Source organism: Camelus dromedarius, chromosome 4 (genome assembly GCF_036321535.1).
Source record: "Camelus dromedarius isolate mCamDro1 chromosome 4, mCamDro1.pat, whole genome shotgun sequence".
Lineage (NCBI taxonomy): Eukaryota > Metazoa > Chordata > Mammalia > Artiodactyla > Camelidae > Camelus > Camelus dromedarius.
The window spans coordinates 2,899,147-2,922,907 of record NC_087439.1 but is presented as its reverse complement, the minus strand read 5'-3'; the positions used below and the strand labels follow the sequence as shown (position 1 = coordinate 2,922,907).

At 49.2% G+C, this 23,761-nt stretch overlaps 1 protein-coding gene across 1 annotated transcript in view; it reads left to right on the top strand.

The window, feature by feature from the left end:
- OCA2 (OCA2 melanosomal transmembrane protein) overlaps nt 1-9,492 on the top strand; it is a 176,413-nt gene extending 166,921 nt beyond the window's left edge. Inside the window, exon 24 of the mRNA XM_031451151.2 lies at nt 9,039-9,492. Within this exon, the coding sequence (XP_031307011.2) occupies nt 9,039-9,123 (85 nt within the window). The 3' untranslated portion in view covers nt 9,124-9,492. The remainder of the gene's footprint in view (nt 1-9,038) is intronic.
- The last annotated feature ends 14,269 nt before the right edge of the window (nt 9,493-23,761 follow it).

The window sequence follows — 23,761 nt, the reverse complement described above, 5'->3', positions numbered from 1 at the left end:
CCTCATCAGTGTGGCGTATTTGGTACAATCGATGAACCAACATGGGAACATTATTATCAACCAAAGTCCATAGTTTACATTAGGGCTCACTCTTGATGTTGTATATTCTGTGGGTTTTGACAGACGCATGACATGTAGCCACCACTACAGTATATCATACAGAGTAATTTCATTGCCCTAGAAATCCCCAGTGCTCCATCCCTCCCTCCCTCCCTCTCCCCAAACCCCTGGAAACCACGACCTTTTTATTTTTTCTGTAGCTGTGCCTTTTCCAGAAGGTCATTTGGTTGGAATCATAGAGTTTGCAGCCTGTTCAGACTGGCTTCTTTCATTCAGTAATAGGTCTTTTAAGTTTCTTCTGTGTCTTTCATGGCTTGATAGATCTTTTTTTTTTTACTGCACATATATTTTTAAATTTACATATATGTACTGTTCATTATTTACAAGAATGCTTAGAGCTTTAGCTTTTTAAACTTAAGTAGTTCTCAAAGGAATAAAGAGAGTGATTAGATTTTATGTTGTTCTCTCGAAAATTCCAATGGGGACCTGTGCCTTGATGGCCCATGATAAGGGTGCATAATGAGAGTCTGACATCCTCCTGCTGATTGCCCAGGGAAAAAGCTCAGAATTGAAGGGACCCAGGAATATTGCAGCCTGGGAGCGGGCATCTCTCAGGAGACAGCACAGAGAGGAGGCCCTGGAGGGGGAATGCAGCTGACGGCAGCTCCCGCCAAGGAGGACCGCTTTGGGGTCCTGGCCCCTGCGTGCTGGTTTTCATATGTACCACTGCACTTTGGAGGCAGGGAGTGGGCAGAATGGACATTGGTGGTTCCTGTAAAATGGCACTGCCAAAATGAACTGACCTTCATTTGGCATTAAGCAAGATTTCTGTTGAAGTTCTCGGACTGTAAATTCAAGTCTGGCACACGCATGGAGACAGTTCTCAGAACCAGCCCCGCTGAAGATCTGCAGCAGCAGCTTTGGCTGAGTGGCAGTCATCTGCAGGTCGTGGTCCCTGCCCTGGGACCTGTGCCTCTGCGGTGTACTGCTTGGCTGGGCTGAGCTTGGGGACGGAGCCTTGACCATCATACCCAGGGGAGGAAACATCCATACCTCCGTATAGTAGGATGCTGGCTTTTGGCGGACTTACCGTACTGGCCATGCCCCTCCATGAATGACTAGCAATACTTGGCAGTTTTGCCAAGACATTAATTTGAATGACACTTTTGGGAGACACGGGTGTGGGGAGGAGGCGCTCGGCTGGAGACTGAGCCACGGGGCCACTGCACTTGCAGCCCTCAGCTGGACTCTGGGTACCCTGTGGACCCTGCTGCTGAGGGGTAGGATCTGAAACTTAGCACTTGACTGACGTCTTCTGTTTAGATTCTTATCTGCCTCTTCTGAATATAAAAGAAACAGTCTTATCACTTAAGCAAGATCCTTTCAATGAGAAACAGAACCAGTGCTCTGAGGGCGGCCGCAGTGGGAGATGCAGACTGGGGCCCGGCAGCTGTAGGGCTCCCTCATTTGGACCAGGTTGCTAATTCCTGCACTGCTGGAAACTCTTTACTCTTTTCAGCCAAGCATGCAGTGCCCGGGCCCCCTACCTGCTGGCGACCACAGCGGGGCTCCAGACAACAGGGACCTTAGGGCCGTTAGCAACACTGGTTGGTCTCACAGGTAGACAGGGGAGGCCCAGTATTAATATCATGAAAAATTAGAGGGGTTTAGGGCAACAGTACACCTGATCTGACATTTTCTCCAGTGGAACTTTGGAAAAATAACCAGGACACTTGCCTGACTGAAGGAGTCCACCAGGACTTGCAGACATTTGGGGTTCAGCTCCAGTGGTGACACATGTGCACTCTATAAACTTTTCAAATAGGCCTTGTGTTTCTTTTTTCCTTTTATTACTTTTCTTTCTTTATTATTAAATATATATACACTTTGGGGGGGAGGGAGGTAATTAGATTTATTTACCTATTTAATGGAGGCACTGGGGATTGAACCCGGGACCTTGTGCATGCTAGGCACGTGCTCCACCACTGACCTGTGCCCTCCCCCAGAGCCAGCATTGTCTGATGTTGGAGGCTGAGGGTGGTGATCATACATCAGGCCAACTTTGGCCTTCAGTCACTGCTCAGCGAGGGAAGTTGCAATCTCCTAGGCATAGTTATAAACACCAATGCATAATTAAGGTCAAACTCCAAATGTGGCAATGTGGGAGAAGGTGCCAGGCAGTTTTAGAAGAGGTACTGGACAGAACTTTTTAGGGAGGGTCTCCGTATCATTCCGGCATCTACAGGACTGTGTGACTCTCCATTTTTTCTCAGTGGGGAATCTCAGCACGTAAAGGGGCTTTGCCAACATGGGGTTGAGTTTAAGGAAGCAAGAGGCTGGCTGACTGCAGGTCTGTTGAGGGGAGAGAGGAGAGTCCAGCCCTACATGTGGCCGAGAACGTGGGTGTTGGTCAGGAGATGGGGTGCAGAGCGAGCTGGCTGAGGGGGCCGCAGAGTGTGCAACGAAAACGCCTTTCCTGAGAAAGAACAAGCCCAAGACATGACTTTCTTCATTTTTTTGTCTTTTATTTGCTCAAGATGGTGGATACCTTTCATAAGGTTGAATGCGTGGAAAGGAAACCACCCAAACTGGAGTCTATTCCGATGGAACAAAAGCACATTTTTAGAATTGTATCTTCAGATGCCTCTTCCTTCCCAAGCTTTGCCCCTTCACCTCGCACTGCTCCTTGCTGTGATTTTTGCCGTTTGCCTGACATCGTCCCCAGGCCTCGCCCCGAGGACACTGGGGCTGGCAGCCGGCCACCAGCTGCAGTGTGACGGGGAGCGGGCTGCAGGCGGCAGAGGCCTTCTCCCCACTTGAATGTGCCTTCTCTGCTTCAGCACGCCTTGTGGTTACCCATCTTCTCCCCCGCCTGGACCCTGTCTCTCTGTGGGAAGTACGACAATGGGGCTTTATTTCTGTGAGGTAGGAAGCTTCTTTTTCCGTGAAGTTTAGCTAGGCATCACCCCGGGAGACCCAGGAGATGCGGCTGTTCAAGTCTACAGGGGGGCTGACGAGGAGACAGGGCCCCCTGTCCTGGGGCCCCGAGCAGCCCGAGGACAGGCAAGGGGCTGAAGAGCATGGAAGGCGGCAGGCTGTGGGAGCTGGTGTGCGCCTGTGTGCCACCTCCAAGGGCCTGCAGAAACAGAAGCTGTTGTTCTGCTCAGAGCATGCTTTATCTTCGTAGAAAGGAAAGAGTGAAATGGTTTTCTGATTAAGAACTGGAAACAGGGTGTCTTACAAAGCCTTTTGGGAAGGAAAAGTAGCAGGAATGGTTTCAGTCTAAAACGGAAGTAGGAGACTTCATTAGTAAACATTCTTTTTGGGAAACCAGGTCTCTTTCCGCATGAGGGGCTCAGCTCTCAGCGTCATGTCTGGCCTCCATGCATGCAGTCTGGAAGCTCCTGTGTGTCGCCACAGGCACGGTTTTTATTTTTTTATTGAAGTAGAATCAGTTTACAATGTTGTGTCAGTTTCCGGTGTACAGCACATGCTTCAGTCACACATACCCATCCACATATTCCCTTTCATATTCTTTTTCACTCTAGGTTACTACAAATATTGGCTGTAGTTCCCTGTGGTGTTTATTTATTTTATATGTAGTAATTAGTATCTGCAAATCTGAAAGTCCCAGTTTATCCCTTCCCACCCCCTCCCCGGGTAACCATAAGAATCACAGGCATGTTTTTAACCTAAAACTGGATACATCTAACGTAGGATTTGTCAGGGCATCTTTGTGACATCTTGCATCTTGATTTGTGCTTTTGACAGTCGAGTGTTTTGGTCCTTGGTGACAGAATTTGATGTTTAGAGCCAGGATGGATTGAAAACAATCCCCGAGGGGAATGAACACATAATGTGAGCTGGACGGTGTGCAAACACGCTTTTCCTAGGCCTTTGGTGAAGGTATTGTTTTTCTGAGAGACTTGGGGAGTAAGACAAATGAATCTTTTGGGAAATGTAGAGGCTCCTGGCAAAGTGGAGCATAATGTGTGTGTCTGACGTCCTGCTGGCCGCCACAGGAAGTCATGACTGTCTTCTCCCCAAATAAGCCTCCTTCTAGCAGACTTTTCATCGGGCAGAGAGTGAAGCACTGAAACACCAATCAAGCTAACTGCACCCCCAAAGAAAAAAGCAGTGGGGGCTCAGCCCAGGAAGGGGGGCCACTGGAGAGAGCTGCCCGCATCCTTGTCTTGACCCATCAAATGCTCAGGCAGGTAGTGTTACTGAGCAGTTTGCTGGCAGTGCCCAGCTTCATCGCTAGCTCTGACCCTCACATTAGAGGGTTCTTTTTGTGTTCAGAGGCTTCCGTTTGCTGTCTCCTCTCTAAAAAGGGGCAGCTTACCTCAATGAATAATTTTTTGGATTGTAAAAGCACATTTTCCATCCGTGGAGCCCCAGCTGTGTGTATCTTTATGGGTTAAGGGCTCTTTCAGGGGTTTTATGGCACATGCGAGTATCTCTGTACTATTCTCTATTTGCAGGTCGTAACCCAACTAACAGATAAAGCAGCTGGAATCTAAAGTGCTAAAGCTTACAGTTGACATAACCCCTTTTCTCCCTTCTGTCTATCTCTCAGCCTCTCTCTCTCTCCTTCCCCCGACCCGTTCTCTTCCATTCATACATTAGAACTTATATCTGCTATTTTATTTTTTTCCTGTTGATTACCTCTAAAAGTTTCTCTGTTTCTTTTTTATGCCTTCCTGTGGAGGTGCCGGCTCTCCCTGGGGCCGTCGCCCGAGGGGGCGGGGGCGGGGGCGGGTGGGCTGCAGTGTTGCTTCCCCGGTGGTACTTGACTGCAATAAGGCAGTTTTGTGTAAAAGTTTCCTGTCTTGCTATGCTGTTCCTTTTCTGGTCCTTTGGCTAGAGAGAGCAGACTTCTCTTGTTTTGTTTTGGTTTTTAACGCTTCCCAGCTTCTTAGTCTGGGATAAATGAGGAAACAAGAAGGGAACTCATCGCTATGTCATTCCTCACAATCCCAAAGCCCTCAGCTGGACCGCTTTCCTCTCTTCATCTGCAGTCTCCTTGTATGTGTTTTATATGTAATGCCCAGGCGTGTAAGCTGTGATCAGAGGGACAGGAGGAAGTGCAGCTCCATACTGCTTCAGAGCCAAAAGCCTGACATATAGTTTGTTTGTAAAGCAACTATATTCTCTTCTCTAAGAAACCTGTGTGTGTGTGTGTAGGCATGTTATGGAGTCCAAACTCATTCTGCTCACAGCACAACAGGCCAATAAATCAGAAGATGAGGTGTTGGGGCAAAGAATAGTGACTATTTGGAAAATCGGCAGACTGAGAGGATAGCAGACTAATGTCTTGGAGAACCATCTTACTCAAGTCAGAATTCAGGCTCCTAAAAAGGGGAGGGAGTGTGCTCGGTTGTTGCAGATTTCTTGGTGTAGGAATTCTTTTGTTCTTGCAGCTGTCCATGTGGGTCAGGTCATGGTGCCCCTGTGAAATCTCTAACAAGACAAATGTTATTTTCTATTCTGCAACTTGTCAGCTTTATATAAGTGAGGAAGTGTTAATATCCTTAAAGCTCAGAGCCTTGGGAACAGGCTGTCCTGTATATTTCTGGCTAAAGGCAACATTGTTTTACAAAAGGTGCACAGCGAGCAAGTCGGAGCCTAGTAAACAGGGCACAGGGTTAAAGCCAAAGGAGCTGATCTAATATGGAGTCAGATTTGTTCTTTTCAGTTACAGGCACTCCGTGCTTTATCCTTTGATTTTGTGCACTTTCTAATCCAGTCAGCGTGCACTCCGGGTAGGCGCCCCACTTTGAGGAGCAGCGGCCTGTGGCTGACATCTGCTGAGGGCTCATTATATGAGCACACACTGGTTGGAGAGATTAAACTCAAGGTCTAAGGGAGTAAACTCATGCAATCCTCATAATAACCTTAGTAAGTAGATACTGTTGTACCTACTTACCATTTTATAGATGAAGAAGTTGGGTCAGGCAGATGTTTAATATTTTCCCAAGGTCGTGCAGCTGGACAGGAGCAGAGGCCTGAACCGGCATCCTGTGGTCCCTATCTCATGGGAAAATGCATGTGGGTTTTGAAGCCAGAAAATCATCTCTGCCTCTTAGCAGTGGCAAACTTTGTCAAATTCCTTAATATAGCCAAGCTTCAGTTTCTTCTTCTATAAAATAGAGGTAAAATGATCTGCCTTATTGTGTTTAGAAAATGATAAATAACATCTACGTAGTCCTTAGTGAACAGCAGACGTTCAGTAAGTTACTTCTGAGGGCGTATCTGCATTGTGCGGTTTACCTGTACCTGCAGAGGCTCAGTAGTGATTAAGAGTATGCAGTCTATAGAGCTAGACGGATGGAATTTAGATTTTTGCACCATAACAAATGTTGCCAAGTGACCTGAGCAAATCCGCTTCCTTCTCCATACCTCATCTATGCAGTGGGTATGATGACACCAATCTCAGAAGGTGGTGTGAGCAGTTGACGAGGTCGCTGTGTGAGGACCTTCACGGTGTCTAGACACTCAGTGAACAGTTGTGTTTCTGAGAGTCTAAATGCACCAGTCCCTAGACGAGGCCCCGTCTCTGGGTTGGTGCCATCCCTGAGACACCAGCAGCTCTCACTTGGGAGTGTCAATGAAAAATATTGACAGCTGTGGCAGTAAACAAAGGATGCTGTGGCCGTCAAGTCATCAGACATGACTGCCACCCCTCCCCTGACAGCAGAGGGAACTCAGGATGCAGACAAGCAGGCAGCCTGGCCTCTGCAGACACCCCTGGTTGTGCCCCTGGAGGGAACTCAGCATGTGGAAGTATAAGACGCTGGCCCTAGATAGCTAGGTGCACATCAAAGGAGTGATTTCAGTGAGCCCAGACCTTTGCACCTTCCCATACTTAGAAAAGGGCTAAATTTCTTAACTGGAGATGGCTGGTTTTCTTTAGCGGTTGTCTTTTGATGTTCTGACTACCTGGTCTTTGTTAGAAAAAACTCCTACGTACCCTGCCTTCTCCCTTGCCTGGGTGGAACAGTCTCTTAGAACTATCCGAGAGGCGGTGTCCAGGGCTTGAGTCCCCAGGACGTCCACCAAATAGCTCTCAACTTTTAGGTTGTGCATTTTATCAGTTGACAGGAGCCTGGCAGGGCCGTCCCACAAGGAACTTCCTCTGGGCTAGGGTTCCCTCAAAGCAAGGTCTACTCTTCATGGGATCCATCCCTTGGCAAGGCAGACTTGCTTCTGAAATACGGCCAGGTGCCCCAGCGCCCGGGCTGACGTACTCCGCATCTTACCCGACACTGGCTCACTCTGTACAATCTGTCACAGCGGAAGGAAGGTTTTGTGATGGCTTTGACGCTGAGCACTGACCCAATACTGTCCCTGGATTTTATTTTTCCAGAATTCAATAATTAGGATAAATTGCAGACATTATTTTCTGTGAGACTACTCCCCACATCCCCACAGGGAAAGGAAGAATGTCATAATCTTTATTATTATTAGCACACACTAGACTCCTGCCACTGAATTTTGAAGCCTTTTGGAACAAAAATTGTAACCGTTACAAGGGACCTCCCCCAGTGACAGTGCAGCGTTAAGCGATGGCTTCAAAACATGGATTCCAAACTCCAAGTGAGGACCTATTGGGATTTCTTAGTCAGGATGGGAATTTGTGGAAATACAGGTACATTGTGGGACACGTATAATGAGGGAAACTTTCATCTTCTAGTGACTTACTTTTGTTTTGGGGCATGCCTACACGTACACCTTGCACCTCACAGAATACGGAAGAAAATCCTGTTCTCCCCTCTTCCCTTCTTTAGACAAGTGATTATTTTTCAATCCTATCTCTCAAGCTACCCCTAGCTTTCAGCATGAGGAATTTCAAGGGTCTATGGAAATGTGACATTTCTGGGGTTAAATCAGCTCTCTTACAAGGACAATACTTGTAGTAGCTGACGGTGAAAAAGAATATGAAAATGAATATATGTGTATTCATGTATGACTGAAGCATTGGGCTGTACACCAGAAACTGACACAGCATTGTAAACTGACTATATGTCAATAACAAAAAATAAATAAATAAAACTTAGTCAGCAACATGAATGGACCTGGAGATCATTCTAAGTGAAGTAAGTCAGAAAGAGAAAGAAAAATACCATATGATATCACTCATGTAGATTCTTAGAAGAAAAGAAAAAAAAAGAATTTCTCTAAAAACCAAGTTGTTCTATTTGATTAGTTAAGTTCAACACTGATCACAAGATTATCACACAGATAGTTTGACTCATTTATTTAAAATATTTTTGATTATAATAATATGTATGAAAAAATCTATGGAACTGTGTATTATTCAACAAAATTAATACGGTCTATGCTAGGTGCCATACTAAGTGTTGGCAATACAAAGGTAACAGAAATAAAAACATCCAACTTCACTGGAAAAAAAAAGATGATGCAGGCACAGAACATCAGAAATTTAAATCATGGCTCAGTTACATGACATTGGCAGTTGTGAGTAAGTGTTATCATCAAAACCAACCCTCTAATGAACAAATCGAGGCTCTAAATTACAAATTTGGGGGGAGGGTATAGCTTAAGTGGTAGAGTGAGTGCTTAGCATGCACGACGTCCTGGGTTCAATCCCCAGTACTTCCACTAAAAATATGTATCTGTATATAAATAAATAAAATAAATAAATTACCTCTCCCAAGTAAATAAATAAAAATTGGACATGTTAAGAAAAAAGATGAGCTTAAAAAAAAATGTGCAAGCTAAAAGCAAGTCTCAAATAAAATGGCACACAATGGGGGCCATCTAATGAAGGCATGCATTCAGATCATCTAGGCTGAGCCCAACTTTTTGATTTCTAGAAATAAGAGGTAATTACCTTGGTGGAAACAGAAATCTCCTAAGGCTGCATTCGTTTGCAATAACATCATAAGATAATCTAGGTCTCACAGTACTTTCCAGACACCAGACACCAGAATTCACTTTTCTTTGTGTTTCAGGTTGGGCTTCCCAATGATGGTCGTCTCCTGCACGGTTGGGATGTGCTACCTCCTAATCACCCACGTCGTGATGGGCTGGAATTGATAGCTCTCCAGTGTGTGAAGACTAAGGTAAACTTGATCCATCACCAACATCAGTGAAAACTGCCCCACTGGGGGTGCTCTGGAATGGAGACTTTGGCACACACACTTTTACTTGGGTGCATGCTGGCAAATACAAAAATATATTTTGCTTTGCTCTGTAGGAAAAGCCACAAATGCTAGAATCCACTCCAAATGGCTCATGTTGTTTAAATGTCACTTTTCCTGAGGCTTTCAGTAGTTTTCTTCATGTAATCACTTTTCATGTTAAAATAATCTACATTCAAATTGTACACCCTCTGAATACATACTCTTCTTTGGAAAGGCAGACAGTTTATAAAGAAACTTTATATGTGTTAAAAAAATATATTATCCCTTGACAAAAAGTCTTAGAATCTGTTAGTCTCTTAATTTTTTTAAGTAGTTTATAGCATGTAAAATTGCATTTTCTCCATTTATGTTTTTCTCTGAAGTTTTTAAGTCATCAATTCAAAGTCTAGAAACTTGACTTGCAAAAGTGCTTTTTTAAAAAATGACATTTTAAGTATTTACCAACCTGCAACGAGCATCTTCAGTTTTGAAGGTGAGGCACGCTATTTCCATCAATTACACCAAAGTGTGGTCAATACAGTCAGCTCTGTGCACCCACAGGGCTCCAGTGGTCTGGTCTGTGCTTACCAAATGCTCTTCTTTTGTGGAACATGACATGTGAGGCAAAGACAATGAGAGCAAAAAGCAGGAGGGAGCTGGGCTTCAGCTGAGGTCTTGTCTGCTGTGCTTGGTCAGTTCCATGGCTGTGCCCCAGGCAACAGGCCTCTTCAATTTCCATCTACTGTGTGGGTGATACTTTGAGATGAGAGGAAACTATTTACTGGGGACTCTGCTCAGGAGCAATAGTTGTGTAAGTGTCTGAATTCAGAAGGTTTCAGATCCACAGGGCACCAAGAACTGGAACGCTGGAGACCCCATTTCTGTCCTCGGCACCCTCCGACTGGGCACTTTTGAAACGTGAGCCTGTGCGTGGGGGTGGAGGGAGGGGAATGAGAGAACTGCAAGCAGGTCAGAGGAGCTGCACCCAGGGGTTTCACCACTCGGGGGGCTTTCCTCCCCTGTGATAAAATCCGCATCTCCTACAGTTCCCAGCTGGACCCCTGAACAGCAGAAGGTGCTCCATTCAGAGCTACGGTTACGTGCTGAGCTTTCAGGGACAGAGGCTGGGTTGGAGCCTAAATGCACAGACTGGGAGAGAAAAGGATTTCAACTACTCTGACCACTTCCTGCTGAATGAAACACAGCGGCCAAGCCTTCATGTTTCAAAAGTGCCCAGTTGGTGAGGAGACCCACCGCAGGGCAGGAGAAGGGAAGGAACCTCCTTAACCCAGGCCCCAGATGAGCAGACGGCCCAGTGACACTCACTCAGCCCAGAGGGCCCTCAGCCTGAATGTGAACGTGGGGAACCCAGGCAGAAGTGGGCGCCAGGCCTCCCCTCACCTGCGCAAGGTGGTGGCGGCTCTCAGCACCCACCTGTCCAGCCTTCCTTACTGAGTCACAAGGGAACTGGGTGGGAAGGATTTCAGCCTCATGTGTTTGGCCCTGCATGGGGCTGGGACTCCCCCTCCATCCGAGTGGAGGGCAGTGATGTCCCCGGAATAGGGTGTGTCTGGAACCAGCTGCTCCAAGTGCGCTGTGGGGGTGTTTCCTGGCACCACAATCTGGAGGGGAGGACCTGACAGATTCTAACAACCCAAATGCTTACTGAGTCTTATTAGCATAATAATGTTTATAGTAAAGGCCTGAGTCTTAGTACTATTCCATTTTCTAAGTAAATTAATAACACAGCAGAAGTTACTAATTTGAGTAGGAAGAGTGTCAGAACACCTGAGGGAAAGTAAATTTACGAGACTTTATAAAAAGAAGCAGGGACCATGAACAAAGATAAACAAATGTTGAGCCTGTCCGAGTGTTGATTTGCACCCTTGTGTGCGGCAGGACGTGTTCAGACAGCACTGCCCTTATCCATCGCAAGGAGTAGCTCCATTTTAATAGAAAAACCTCTCCCTGAGAAGTGTCTCTAACATTCGGGCTACTTACTCCTCTGCACAAAGCTGTGAATTCCAACACTTCAAAAGTAAGCTAATAATTGAGTTACAATCCATATCTCTGCCCTCACTGTGCTAGAGGTTTGCCCCATCACTTTAAAAAAATGCCCAGGTCTGCAAATATTGCCGGCGGGGGGAAGGGGTTGGTAGTGGAAATTGCTTTCATCTGAACATTTAAAATCAGCAGGCCTTTGTTTAGGACTTAGAATGTTCTAGATGCTGGCAGAGCACGCCTGGATCCATTAGGCCCTCTGGTGGACCCTGCCCTTTGAATGAGGTGACCAGGTGGGGAGCACCGAAATACGGCTCAGTTTAGTCTCACACTGTGTTTTCAAAGTGCAGCGGGGATGTTCTCCCCCAATTGCTAGAAGAAAACTAGTGCTCCCGTGGGTTTTTGGTGAATTTTGAGGGAATATGATGTCCTAGAGTATGTGTCACAAACACCTTCCTGACCCAACAGCTAAAGCTGTCCCTGCTACTGAGCACCCCCACCCCCCCACGTCCCGCTGTGCTGGCCGGGGAGGGGGCTGGGTCTGCCTCCTCGGGGCATTACCACCCCTCCCAAGCTCCCCTTCCGACCCCTTAGGCTGGTGGGAAAAAACCCAGGTGTCAGGAAAATTGCTGAAGCTGGACTGTCCTGGGACGGTCTCCCACCCTCTGGTGGGGAGGGGCTGGTGTCTCCCTCATGGATTTCAGCCTCTCCTCAAACACATTTATTACCGCCCTCTCCCCCCAGAAAGTCTTCATGCCAAATCTTCCCTTCCCAACTCCACCAGAAACCTGAATTATACACTCAAAGAGGGCAGCGCGTTCTCCAGCCACGAGGCCGACTCCTGTAGTTTTGTGAAACTCTCCATTTCTCTTTCCCAGTGTCTCACTTTGCGTGATAGTCTGTCTGTCAAACCCCTCTCTTCACACCCTCTTACTCATGATCACTCAGAGCAGGGCTAACTCTTAGAGCAGCGCCAGAAGCCTTCTAAGTCAAGCACCGAAGGTGTAAAGGAGAGAGAGTCCCCACAGAAACTGGCAGCTTCCCAGGCCCGGAGGGGGTAGACTTGGGGTGGGCAGAGCGGAGGTAAGAGAGGGAGGCAGGTGCAGGAGCATGCCGGCTGGGAGCCACATCCGGAGGGAGAGACAGAGGCACGTGCGTTCCTCTCCAGTCCACAGTCTCGTGCTGGCGCTCTCCTTTGCGGGAAAGCATCCTTCTGCTGGGGCTGGAGGTGCAGAGCGCACAGGGGGCCCGGCGGCGAGGACCCCGAGGGGCAGGTGTGGTGACCAGGTGTCTGCTGCCCAGGGTCCCCTGCTCCCCACATGGCAGCGTCCGCTACGTCTCTGTTCCCTTTTCCGAGCTCCCACTTTAGCTCTCAGAAGGGTCCTCCTGCCCACTAAGTGACAACCCTCTTTGTCTTATTTCTCATCTAAATACACGCTCCCAACAATGGTATTTTGAATGAATGAGTAGAAATTAGGAAAGTTGTTATGAAGCTGGAGGCTGAAAGCCCACAAGGTGCAGGTGCAGACAGCGCAGGATGGTCTTCGGGTCCAGAATCATCTAAGGATTCAGCATACGGGACGGACAAGGCTTCACCTTCCTGCATCGTGAACCTTGTGGTTTCTTTCCTTTGGTTCCACAGGGTTAGTAGAGTCGGTTTTTAAAGTAGAGCCTTGGCTATTGAACTGCATTAAGCGGAGTGAAGGAAAGGAGTTCCTCCCCATGTAGAGAGCCGCAGGAGGGACGTCCCTGGCTACCTGGGGCCGCTGGGCTGAGGGAGGCAGTCAGGGGATGATCTGGCCGCCCTGGGGTGTGGCCACACAGGGTTTTGTGACATCACCGTCAGTGCAGACCCCAGGCACAGAGAGAGCGGGGTGAGGGTCAGCTGGGGACAGGGCCAGGCCGGGGTCTAGCCTGCCGTCAGCGCGGGCAGGGCTCTGCAGGGGGAGCAAATAATCCGGACACCCGGGCCTTAGAAGGACGAACAAAGGTGGGTCTTGCTTTTCCCATACACCAGGCTCTGCTCGCTGTGGGGATCCAGGCTAGGGGAGCAGCCGTATCTCAAAGGTGGCCTTTGCCACACACGCAGGGAAGTGCCTTCCTTCCCCCCAGGTCCTGCTCGCACCCAGGACTGGCTGTGTCCCCGGACCCCAGGCAGAATCCCTTGTGGCCCCGCCCAGCCACCAGGGGAGCAGACCCGGGACCCTAATACCTGCCAGGTGGGAGGTGGGGGGGCTGCAGGACTGGGGACCCCTGGGACAATGAGTGGGAGACTCCCCACCCTATATGGCTATGTGCGCGCTAGGTGGCCCTGGGTTCCTGGACGTCTCTCTTCCTGGCGGCCCCTCCCCGGGATCCTGGATGTTGAGATACATCTATTGCGTTCTTGCTCTATGTTCTCTTCAAGGCTCTGGGTCTGCGAGGGGGACCAGGGCAAGCAGTCCCCACCCCCGGAAGCCCCAGTCGGGTGGAAGTCCACAGGGTTTCGATTGCTTTGTGTTCACTTGACCACTGGGGCCGGAGGGGCTCCTGCGGCCATGGGTAAATGCGGCAGATACACAGAGACCAGGACAACTCGCAGCAGAGATAACAGGGCTCAGCCTCAGGGGTGCACCATGGGTGTAGACGAGGTTTTGGCAATTGTGGGCATCGGAAACACAGTGGGAAAAGACGCAGACCCTCAGGGCTGAGGTGTCCCGGTCAGCGGAAGGTGGGATTGGCAGCCCCGGCAGGTGACTGTGTCACTGGTGGCGTCCTTGTCCTCCAGGTGCTCAGAGCCCGGATGAGAGGATCCGGACGCTAAACTGGTTGACCTCACTGCCCCCACTACCGACAATAGCACGTCTGCCATCAGTGCACACCTGGTGATGGGGGTCCTCATGCGGCCACTTCATGAAAGGGCAGATCACGTGTGACGCCCAGCACCTTCCTCCCGGGACCCCAGCCCCTGACGGTGGCACGTAGGCAGCTGGCTCCCGGGGCTGCAGCACCAACACCACTGTAGACACCAAGTGTGCACCTGGCAGGTGTAAACACACCCCACCCTCCAAAGCTTCTATTTGGAAGCAAACCCTTTAAGAAACACGGCTCACCTAACAGCGTTCAATACACATTGCTCCAAAACACAGCCAAGCTGGTGGGTGTCCTGCCGCCCAGACCAGCAGAAGAGCTTCTCCTTATTTGTTTTCCAGAGTGAAAAATTCACTAAGCCCTTGGTTTCCTCTCATTGCCTCCTGGATTTAAAAAGCTTAGGAATAATCTAAGGTCTAAATGATGGCCTTTCAGGAAAAAAGTGTCTTTCCCTTTGGCAATGCACACAATGAAGGTATAATGCCACGCAGAGGAGATTGCTCCTGACGCAGCTTGAGTAGCTCATGTTTTGAATTTGTCTTTTCCAAATCTCTTATGATAGAAAATGACAGTATTTCTCTCATGGCTGTCCCTATAAAAATACAAGAATAAAAACTGATGTTTAAATGACTTCAAGTATGTCTGTATAATTGCCCGGCATGGGCTCCTACATCACAGGTGCCCACCAGTTAAGTAGATTCAGTATCGTGCAGCAAAGGTCAGCGAGTGAGTCTATTAATTCTCATAATAAAATGAGAGAACCACGAACCTTACTTACGCCCCACCCCGCCGCGGGCCTCTGACGGAGTCCTCGTGAGCAGTGGCCGTTTTATTTAGCGCTGAGGCTATGACAGAACCTGCGCAGCGCTATGCATTATACACTCCCTGTCTAGCCATGGAGCAAACGGCTTGGTACTTTCTGCTTCCACTTACAAGCGCAGCCAGTAATTGGAGCAGCTTTTCCACGTGGCTCCTCTGCTGTCAGGCGTGTCAGTAGCCTGGCTTCCCCGGAGCCTGGACGTGCGGTGGGAGGGGCCCTGGGGAAAGATTTTGTTGTTCTTTACAGTCAATAGTTTCCCTGCCTTTATCCCCTGTGTTTGCTTTCCTCCCCTCTACACAAGGTTATCTGCTTCTTTTTGAGAAAGTGGTTATTTGAGAAGAAAATTTGAATTAAAAAACAGTTACCTGTTTAAATATTGGACCACTGTGTTATATTGTTGTCAAAATCCAAGGAGATCTGACCTTATGGTAGTTGGAGCACAGTGGAAGTACGTTTCGGTTTCCTTGGGGGGCAATATTTGTTCGTACATACCTGAGAGACTGGCAGCATGTCCCCCAAAATGGAACTCCCCAGAGTCCACCGACAGGTGAGTGGGTAGACAAAGGGGGCGTGTCCACACAGTGGGATACTGGCCGCCACGAAGAGGGATGCAGAATGACACGGGCTTCAACCTGGATGAGCACATGCTGAGCGGAAGAGGCCAGTCACAGACGACCACACGTCCCATGATGGCACTTACGGGAAAAGTGCAGAGAGGGGAACTCTGCAGAGATAGGCTAGAGCAGTGGTTAACTGGGCTGGAGTAACTCCCACCTGCACCCAGGATGCACAGCAGAGCCACAGAGCTCAGCCAACCCACAGCCAAGTGCATTGTTCCGAACCACTGCACTGGGGGTTTTTGTTCTGCAGCACAACTTGCTAAGAGCTCACTGATGCACAATTGATGTCACAGCCAACCTCAGGTCTTCTGGTCCAAGACTTGACCTGTCCTCCCTGCTGTCAGTCCCTCTGTTTCTTGTAATACCATCAACCACTCATCTGCCGTTAACCGAGAATTGAGCACGTTCACTGGTCTGCACACAGGCTGGGCTGCACTTGGCACGGATGTTGAGACTGCTGGTCCTCAGTGCAAAGTGTGGCCGGAGGAGGCCCCAGTCACTGAGCTGCAGAATGGGACCAGGGGTGAAGCCCACACACGCTACAGGCCAGGCTGTGCCTTCTCATCACATGTGGCCGCACGCCGTCTCTGTGCCCGAGACAGAGGCGACACCTCCTTTGGCTGCGTCCCAGACCCTTCCCTCCCCAAAGGGAATCAAGACAAGACTGCAAGTTTATAAATAATTTTTTTCATTTTTTTCAATGTATGGATTTTTTAAAATTTTTGTTTTGTATTGAAATATAGTTGATATACAATGTCGTGACTTCAATTTATTTTTGCTTCAAGCATTCCACCATGTGGGGAGGGGTGTTAGGACGAGAGGAAGTCACACCTCAGTTCACAGGAAACAGCGTCCCCTTCTGAAGGATGGCTCATTGGGCCACTGACTTCAGTCTTCTCTGAAGGCTCCTCAGAGCCGCCCGGTGTCCGTCGGGGCTGGGCTGCTGCCACGTCAGGGCTCTGACTTCCGCACCAGGACCCGGATGGGCTCGTGAATACTTCCCCCTCTCCCATCTCTGAATCTCCACGGAAGGGCACCCACCGAAGCCCTGGGCAGTGTGAGCTGGTTCCAGGAGAGGTCGCAGGGAAGAGGCCAGCGCTGTGTCCAGGACACGGCACCTGCTGGAGAGAGAACCAAGCACCAGCTCCGTCTGCAGGGGGACTAGAGGGGCTGTGGGATGGACAAGTGTGAAAGTGACTGTCTCATGCTTGGGAGGTTATGCTCTGAACACGGGCACGTTTGGGGCAGGCACCCCCTCCATGGCGCCAGCACAGACTCGCCCTCTGTGTGTCTGCAGGGTCTGGATGCGGCCGTGGGCAGTCAGGACACTGAAGTGTGGCTGGCTGGCACCTGCCCGGGATGGGACCTCAGTGTCATCTGTGTGGGGAAGACACCTGCTCACCACGTCCCTCCCATCAGATACCAGTGTTGAAACTGTGCGGCTGACACACCCAGCTGGCTGCAGGGCAATCCAGATGGCAGAGGCCGAGGGACGGCCGTGCCAAGACTCCTGGAGGAGACCCCTGCTCCTGCTAATGGGACAGCTACCTGGCACTCCCCTGGGTGCCCTGTCCGCTCCGTAGAGGGAAGAGGCAGGACCTTCAGGCGGGCTGTGCTTTACCACGTGGCCAGTAACCGGACAGGCATCCTCTAACATGCATGAACCTGTGTATACATATCTGTGCAGGAGGCTGTTACACGTACAACTTAATTTTTTGTGTTTCACTATGGTAGGTTGATGGATGTCACAATTTAAAAGACAACAGCAAGGAGCTGGACTTGGTTCCAAGATAATTTGAAGAGAGAGATGTAGTAAAAAAAATTAAAAAAAAAAAAGAGAAAAATGCAGCCAAGTCTTTTCTAATGTTTTATAAACCCTGACTCCCTTTCGGAAACCTGAGATGACCTACGCCCTCCTGCAGACCCTAAGTGTGATTTGGGAAGAGATGCTGAAGAGCCTGCCTCAATGACAAGATGCCAAGTGCTCTTTACGCACAGACCTTGTCACAGTCCCTCTAGGCTGGTCGCCTCTGGCTCAGCCGCCGCCGGGATATTGGGGGTAAGCCGGTGGCATCAAACTGCCAGGACAGCGGGTGCCTTTTCGGCTTCTTTCTGTAAACTCACCTGTACCCGGCATGTCTCACGGGGGCAAGGGGCCATGGCTCCTACATCCTTATCTTCCAGGCTGCCGGTGCGGGGAAGCAGCTGCCGGAGATGGGCTCCCTCTGAAACACATGCGCTCCCTGTGGACGGTCCCTCCCTCCCCCGGGGACTGGTCAGCGCTGTGACCCGGCCGTGCAGTCCAGGGCAGAGACACATTCTGATGCAGCGCGTTAGAGGTGCCCTCACCTGGACATTGAAGCTGTTGTCTGCATCCCACCTGACTTAGAAATTCCGGTTTACCCCTTTCACAGGTCGGTGAAATTTCTCCTTTCTTTCACAATGGCCCCAGATCTGGGGGGCAGGGCTGCGCAGATTAAATGTGGATTTGTTTCCTATGCAATCGAGAAACCCTGTGCAAACATCCTCAGTGTGGACTGCTTCTAAGTCTTGTTTGAGAACTCAGCTTGCCTCCGTGCCCCCTTCTCCTGGGCAGAATGAACCCTGGGGGCACGCCAGGACCCCGGTGGGTGAAGGTGCAGCGGCAGATCCGGGGCACAGTCAGGGAGGGCGGCAGCCTTCCAGCGCCTGCTCACTCCCATGCACGTGGGAGAGTAAGGGAACCCTGAGTATTTCTGCGGCGGACAGACACGCTCACACACCGAAGCCCCTCATCCCCACCTGACTGTCAAGTTCTCTTCAACGTGGTGTCAGTTCTTAATCCTAGAACATACGCGGATGGAGGGCGTGGGGAAGAGAGCAATGCAAGCTTTGCTGAGTGAAAATCAAGAGGGTTTCCTGTAACCTCATCTGGTGATTTGGTGATAAAACTTCTTTTGAAGTCAGCACATGGCTTCCCCTCCACGACTGGACTTAAGGCTCCAAGCCATCACCCAGCACTTCACACAGGTGGCAGCGTCCCTGGGACCAGTCACCCAGCACTTCACACAGGTGGCAGCGTCCCTGGGACCAGTCACCCAGCACCACACAGGTGGCAGCGTCCTTGGGACCAGTCACCCAGCACCACACAGGTGGCAGCGTCCTTGGGACCAGTCACCCAGCACTTCACACAGGTGGCAGCGTCCCTGGGACCAGTCACCCAGCACCACACAGGTGGCAGCGTCCTTGGGACCAGTCACCCAGCACCACACAGGTGGCAGCGTCCCTGGGACCAGTCACCCAGCACTTCACACAGGTGGCAGCGTCCCTGGGACCAGTCACCCAGCACCACACAGGTGGCAGCGTCCCTGGGACCAGTCACCCAGCACCACACAGGTGGCAGCGTCCCTGGGACCAGTCACCCAGCACTTCACACAGGTGGCAGTGTCCTTGGGACTGGCGGAGGGCTGGGTGGCTTGATGGTGTGGGCCGACCACTTGCTTATTCCAGAGTTTCTTCCACCACATTTCTTTAAAAGCTCACTTGAAAGAGGACTAGAACTGGGAAGCCTTCAAATTCAATTAAAGCTTTCAGTGCTAAACTTTATTTGGACATTTGAAGTGGACGCTCTCCCTCCCTTCAAGAGGCTGCAAAATTTGTTTGTTTTGAGTATAGGATGTGAGGCAGGAAGGATCTCTCCCTGCTTTAGCATTTATAACTTTTAGATACTTTTTTTTTTCAGTCATACTGGAGGGACTCTTCACCATATCAAGTGTCTGTCTTTTGAAGAAGTTAGTTTAAGGTAAATACACCATTTGATCATTGGAAATTGAAAGCAATTTCGATCTCGAGAGGATGGAGGCAGTGGTTTGGAAAGAAGAATCACTATATTGTAAACATTTTCATATAAAACATTAGGAAGGAAATAAGAACATTTAGACCTAATGTTGGTTTTTAAGCAGCTTCCACATTCTCTTTTTTTCTTACTACTCTTTCTTTTTCCATTCATGGTTAACCAGTTAGTATCGATAGAACAGATATGAACTTATATTTTAAGTACGTATCAATAGTACTCATCTAAGGTACTAACAGGATTTGCCAAGGAAACATACAGCCCTGTGTTGAATGTTAAGAGAGAGAAATTGACTGCAAGACAGAAGTGCCCTCCCTTTGCACCAGGACAGGATGCAAAGAGGCTACGGTGAAGAGACCTATTTCCATCTGGGGGCTGCGTCATCTCAGGACGACCGTGAGGGATGCTCCAGATCCATCCAGGGACTGTGTCATCTCAGGACAACCGTGACAGATGCTCTAGATGGGAGGAAACTGTGGCTCCAGGAGGCTTGAGAAATGTGCCTCTACAGACCTCGTTCTGGGCGAATTTGTTTATGCCAGATTGCGGCACAAAACGGCAAAGTGGACCAGTGTGGGGTAAAGACAGACGTGGCAGAGGAGAGAACGAGGAAGATCACCTTCTCCTAGTCACCGCAGTGTGCTGTCCCCTAATCTCTGGTCATCACAGCTCCAATGTTATGAATCATTACTTACTGATCGGCCTAAGTGCCCTTCTTGTCCTGTGATAGTGGAGCGTGATGCTATCTGATTTCCCACCTCATCGCTTCTCGGCCTCTGGCTAAGATCAAGTGCTTTCCCACCTCATCTCTGCATGACGACCATGCAAAAAGCTATCTTTGTTTTTGAGATTAGATGGAACACCACAGAAGGCATTGTGTATATGAGCAGAAATATTATACCATCGATGTGGTCTCAGCTTCCCATATAAACAGAGCACATGTCAAGTTTTCCCAGGTCATGAAACCATTAGCACTGACGGCTTCTGAAAGGCCGTCATTAGTCATTAGTACTCACGCTTGGTGCACGTGCGCCGTTTGGAAATGAAGTATCCTTCATTGATGTGATGTGCCACAAGTTTCAATGGTTTTAAGCAGAGGGGACACATAATTCCACTGTAATTTGAGTATGATATTTCAGTCGGTTAATTGGGTTTTCTTGAATGGATGCACAAGAGGGCTTTTTTTTAAACTGAAGTATAGTCAGTGTACAATACTGTGTCACTCTCTGGTGTAGAGCATCATTTTTCATTGTACATACATATATTCCACAAGAATTTTTGATGCGAACAGGCCATCCGCATTCTATGTAAGAATAAAAATGCTTGAAACACACTATGAAGTACCAGCCCCGTCACAGGAGGAAGCTTATAGTAAGATGACCACTTGCTCTCAACAAGTGGGTTCAACGTTTAATGGCATACACTTGTAGGCAAAAACAAAGTGAATATGGAAGCACACGCACAACACACACACAGAGCCCAGACACACTTACAAGGAGTATCCATGTGCATTAGTATGTAAGATGTGATGTCGGAGGCTGGCCTGCAGACACTGAGGTCCCAGCTGATGAGGGGAAGGGCACTGGGAAGTCTTCTCCAGTTTGCTCTCGCTGGTTCCAAAAGACGTCATTTTCATCCAGTCAACTCTTTACTTCACATGGAATTTAAATGAAAGCTCATTAATCACTGGCACATTGACCTCTTCCCAGTATCTTTCCTTTCTGTCTTCTCTGCCCCAAAGAACATGGCGAAACTGGTTTGGCAGAAAGAAGAGAGATGTACATTTCAGCGAGTAACGGGAAGAGATCAGGGAGCTGGAAGACGTGGCTTTAATAATTTACGGAATTGGGGACGATACAAGCGATTGGCTGAGATGAGAAGGTGGCTGCTCCTTGTAGACGACTGTGGCCAAGAAGTCACTTAATTGGCAAGACAATTGGGAAAGGAGATGGTGGGTCTCAAGACGATGCTTGCTGCTGTTCCTCCTGAAGATGCTGATGAGGAAACATCCCAGGTGCAGAGCAGGTAGGATGCCCACTTTCTTTACGGCTGGAAGACAGAACTGTGGTGGAAGCTAGGGCCTCTCAGCTGAGAGTGGACGCTGGTTGCCAAGATCTTCTTCTGGTTCAGAAGGTCTGGGGTGGGACCTGAGATTCTGCTCGTCTAACTGACCCCCAAGGTGGATGGATGCTCATGACCCCAGGACAACAGTTTGAGTAGAAAGGCCTATCTGAAAAATGGAGAAAATGCAGGTCTTAAATATTAATGTTTAAGGACACATATAGATAAAAGCACATTTTAGATAAAGATGATGAATGACAATGTGTCACTAAACTCACTGCAGAAGTTTCGGGTCACCCACTACAGTTATGTACGTTTAAAGATCCAAACATTTAACTAGCACCATTTTCTTTATTTTTATCTCCCTTTGCCTCAAGGGCAAAACTTAACTAAGAACAAAATGAATTACTAACGGGGAGGTCACCCTCAGCCTGTCATTTCTGATACATAGTAAAATGAGAATTTCTTTTGTGTTATGAATGCCTTATGAGAGTATTTCATGAGGTAGACACTGCATTTTCAAGTGTACCTGTTTATGGAGTTCGAGGCATATTTCTTGGTTTCAAAGATGACTCCCTGCAGAATATTTGGTCACAAAATTAGGAAAGAAACCAAGCTTCAGACATCGTGGTAATTAAAAACCAATAGCTATGATTTGGGGAGAATTGTTGACACACAAATTACCTGATGTGATCTGTAAACGATCAGAAGTGGTGCTGACTTTTGTTGTGAAGGCTCAGGACATCTGGAGGAGTGATCTAGAATGCCTCTTCTTTCTTAAACAGTGAAGAACCCTATTTCTCATTCTCTCTCCCTTGACGTACAGTTGACCCTGGAGTAAGGCAGGGATTGGGGCACTGACCCCCACGTAACTGCAAATTCATGTTTACCGTTTGACTCCCCAGAAACGTGACCACTAATGGTCCACTGTTGACCAGAGCCTCACTGATAACATAAACAGTCTGTTAACACATCTTTTGTATATGTGTTATACACTGTATCCTCCCAGTCAAGTAAGCTAGAGAAAAGCAAATGGTATTAAGCAAACCAGAAGGAAGAGAAAATACATTTACAGCACGTATGTGAATCTATGAAGAAGAACCCATGTCTAAGTGGACCCACGCAGTTCAAACCCGTGTGGTTCAAGGGTCAACCGTAAGTATTCACGGAAGAAACTTGGCACTGAAGCATCTGCCCGGGGCACTCGGAGGATGTGCGGCTCAGATGGGAACTGAGCACAGACATATGAACTAGATCTTCTCTTGACCCCTTTCCCGTCGTCTTCTCCCACACTGACTTCTGAGAGTCTCTGGTGTCCAGGGGTCCTTGTGGCCCACGTGGTGGTTCGGAGCACTGTGGGTGACTGCAGCGTGGTCCTGAGATGCTCCTGTAGAAAACCGCACCATGCGTCCCAACACCCCGTGGCTGAGACCTGCGTGCCCATCACACCATCGGAGCCCGCGCGAGGGAGGGACATGGGTTTTGACAGACACGGGTGCGTGAGCTGTGCAGGCAGCTCGGTAGGAACACAGCCACGTAGAACGGGCTCCGTGCCTCATGAAATTGGCACAGATCATCTAGACTTGTCTTGGGGAAGGCGGCGAGGAGGGACGTGAGTGGGCAAACCAGGATCGCGGCCCCGCGGGTGTCACTGGAGCCCAGTCAGGACAGATGAGCTTCTCCAGATGTGGCTCCGCCTCGCTGGGCCCAATGTCGCTGAACAGCGGAGCCCTGGTGAGAAAGTTAGTGGAGCAACGAGGCAGCTGGATGGAGAAACAGACAAACGGATCGAGCGCCTCGCAGACCGACTGGGGCTTAGGATCCCACTGGCCTGGTCGGAGGCTGGTCCTGAAATACAGGAACAGAATCACTTGCTGGCCAAGCACAGCACGTGGTGCCCAAGGAGAGAGGACCAGGATGGCACCCCCAGGCCGGGGGCTCCTGTCTCCGTGTCCCCACAAGCCTCCCCTCAAGACTCCTACTGTTTTAACCAATAACAACCTTATTCTCATCTCTGCCTCCCCTCTCTGCTCTGATTCTCTCTTCTTTGCAATCAGACAACCTCTTAAAGTGCATTAATAATGACACAGTGCTAACGGTCTGGGGACCCCAGGTGCACTGAGGTTGAGGATGAGTCCAAGGTGATCAGCACCAGGGGCCCCCCAGGGGCCACCTGGCGAAGCATGGGGGTGGTGAAGCCAGGCTTGGAACCTTGAGCCTTGGGTGGAGGGTTCTCACTTCTTTCATTAGAAAGCTGTTGGATCTCCATTCCGTATGCACAGATCTCTGGGAAGTTAACTGCACTATCAGCGGTAATTTAGGACTTCTCATGAGCAAAATTACTTTTGGCTTTTCCCAGAAACTCCCT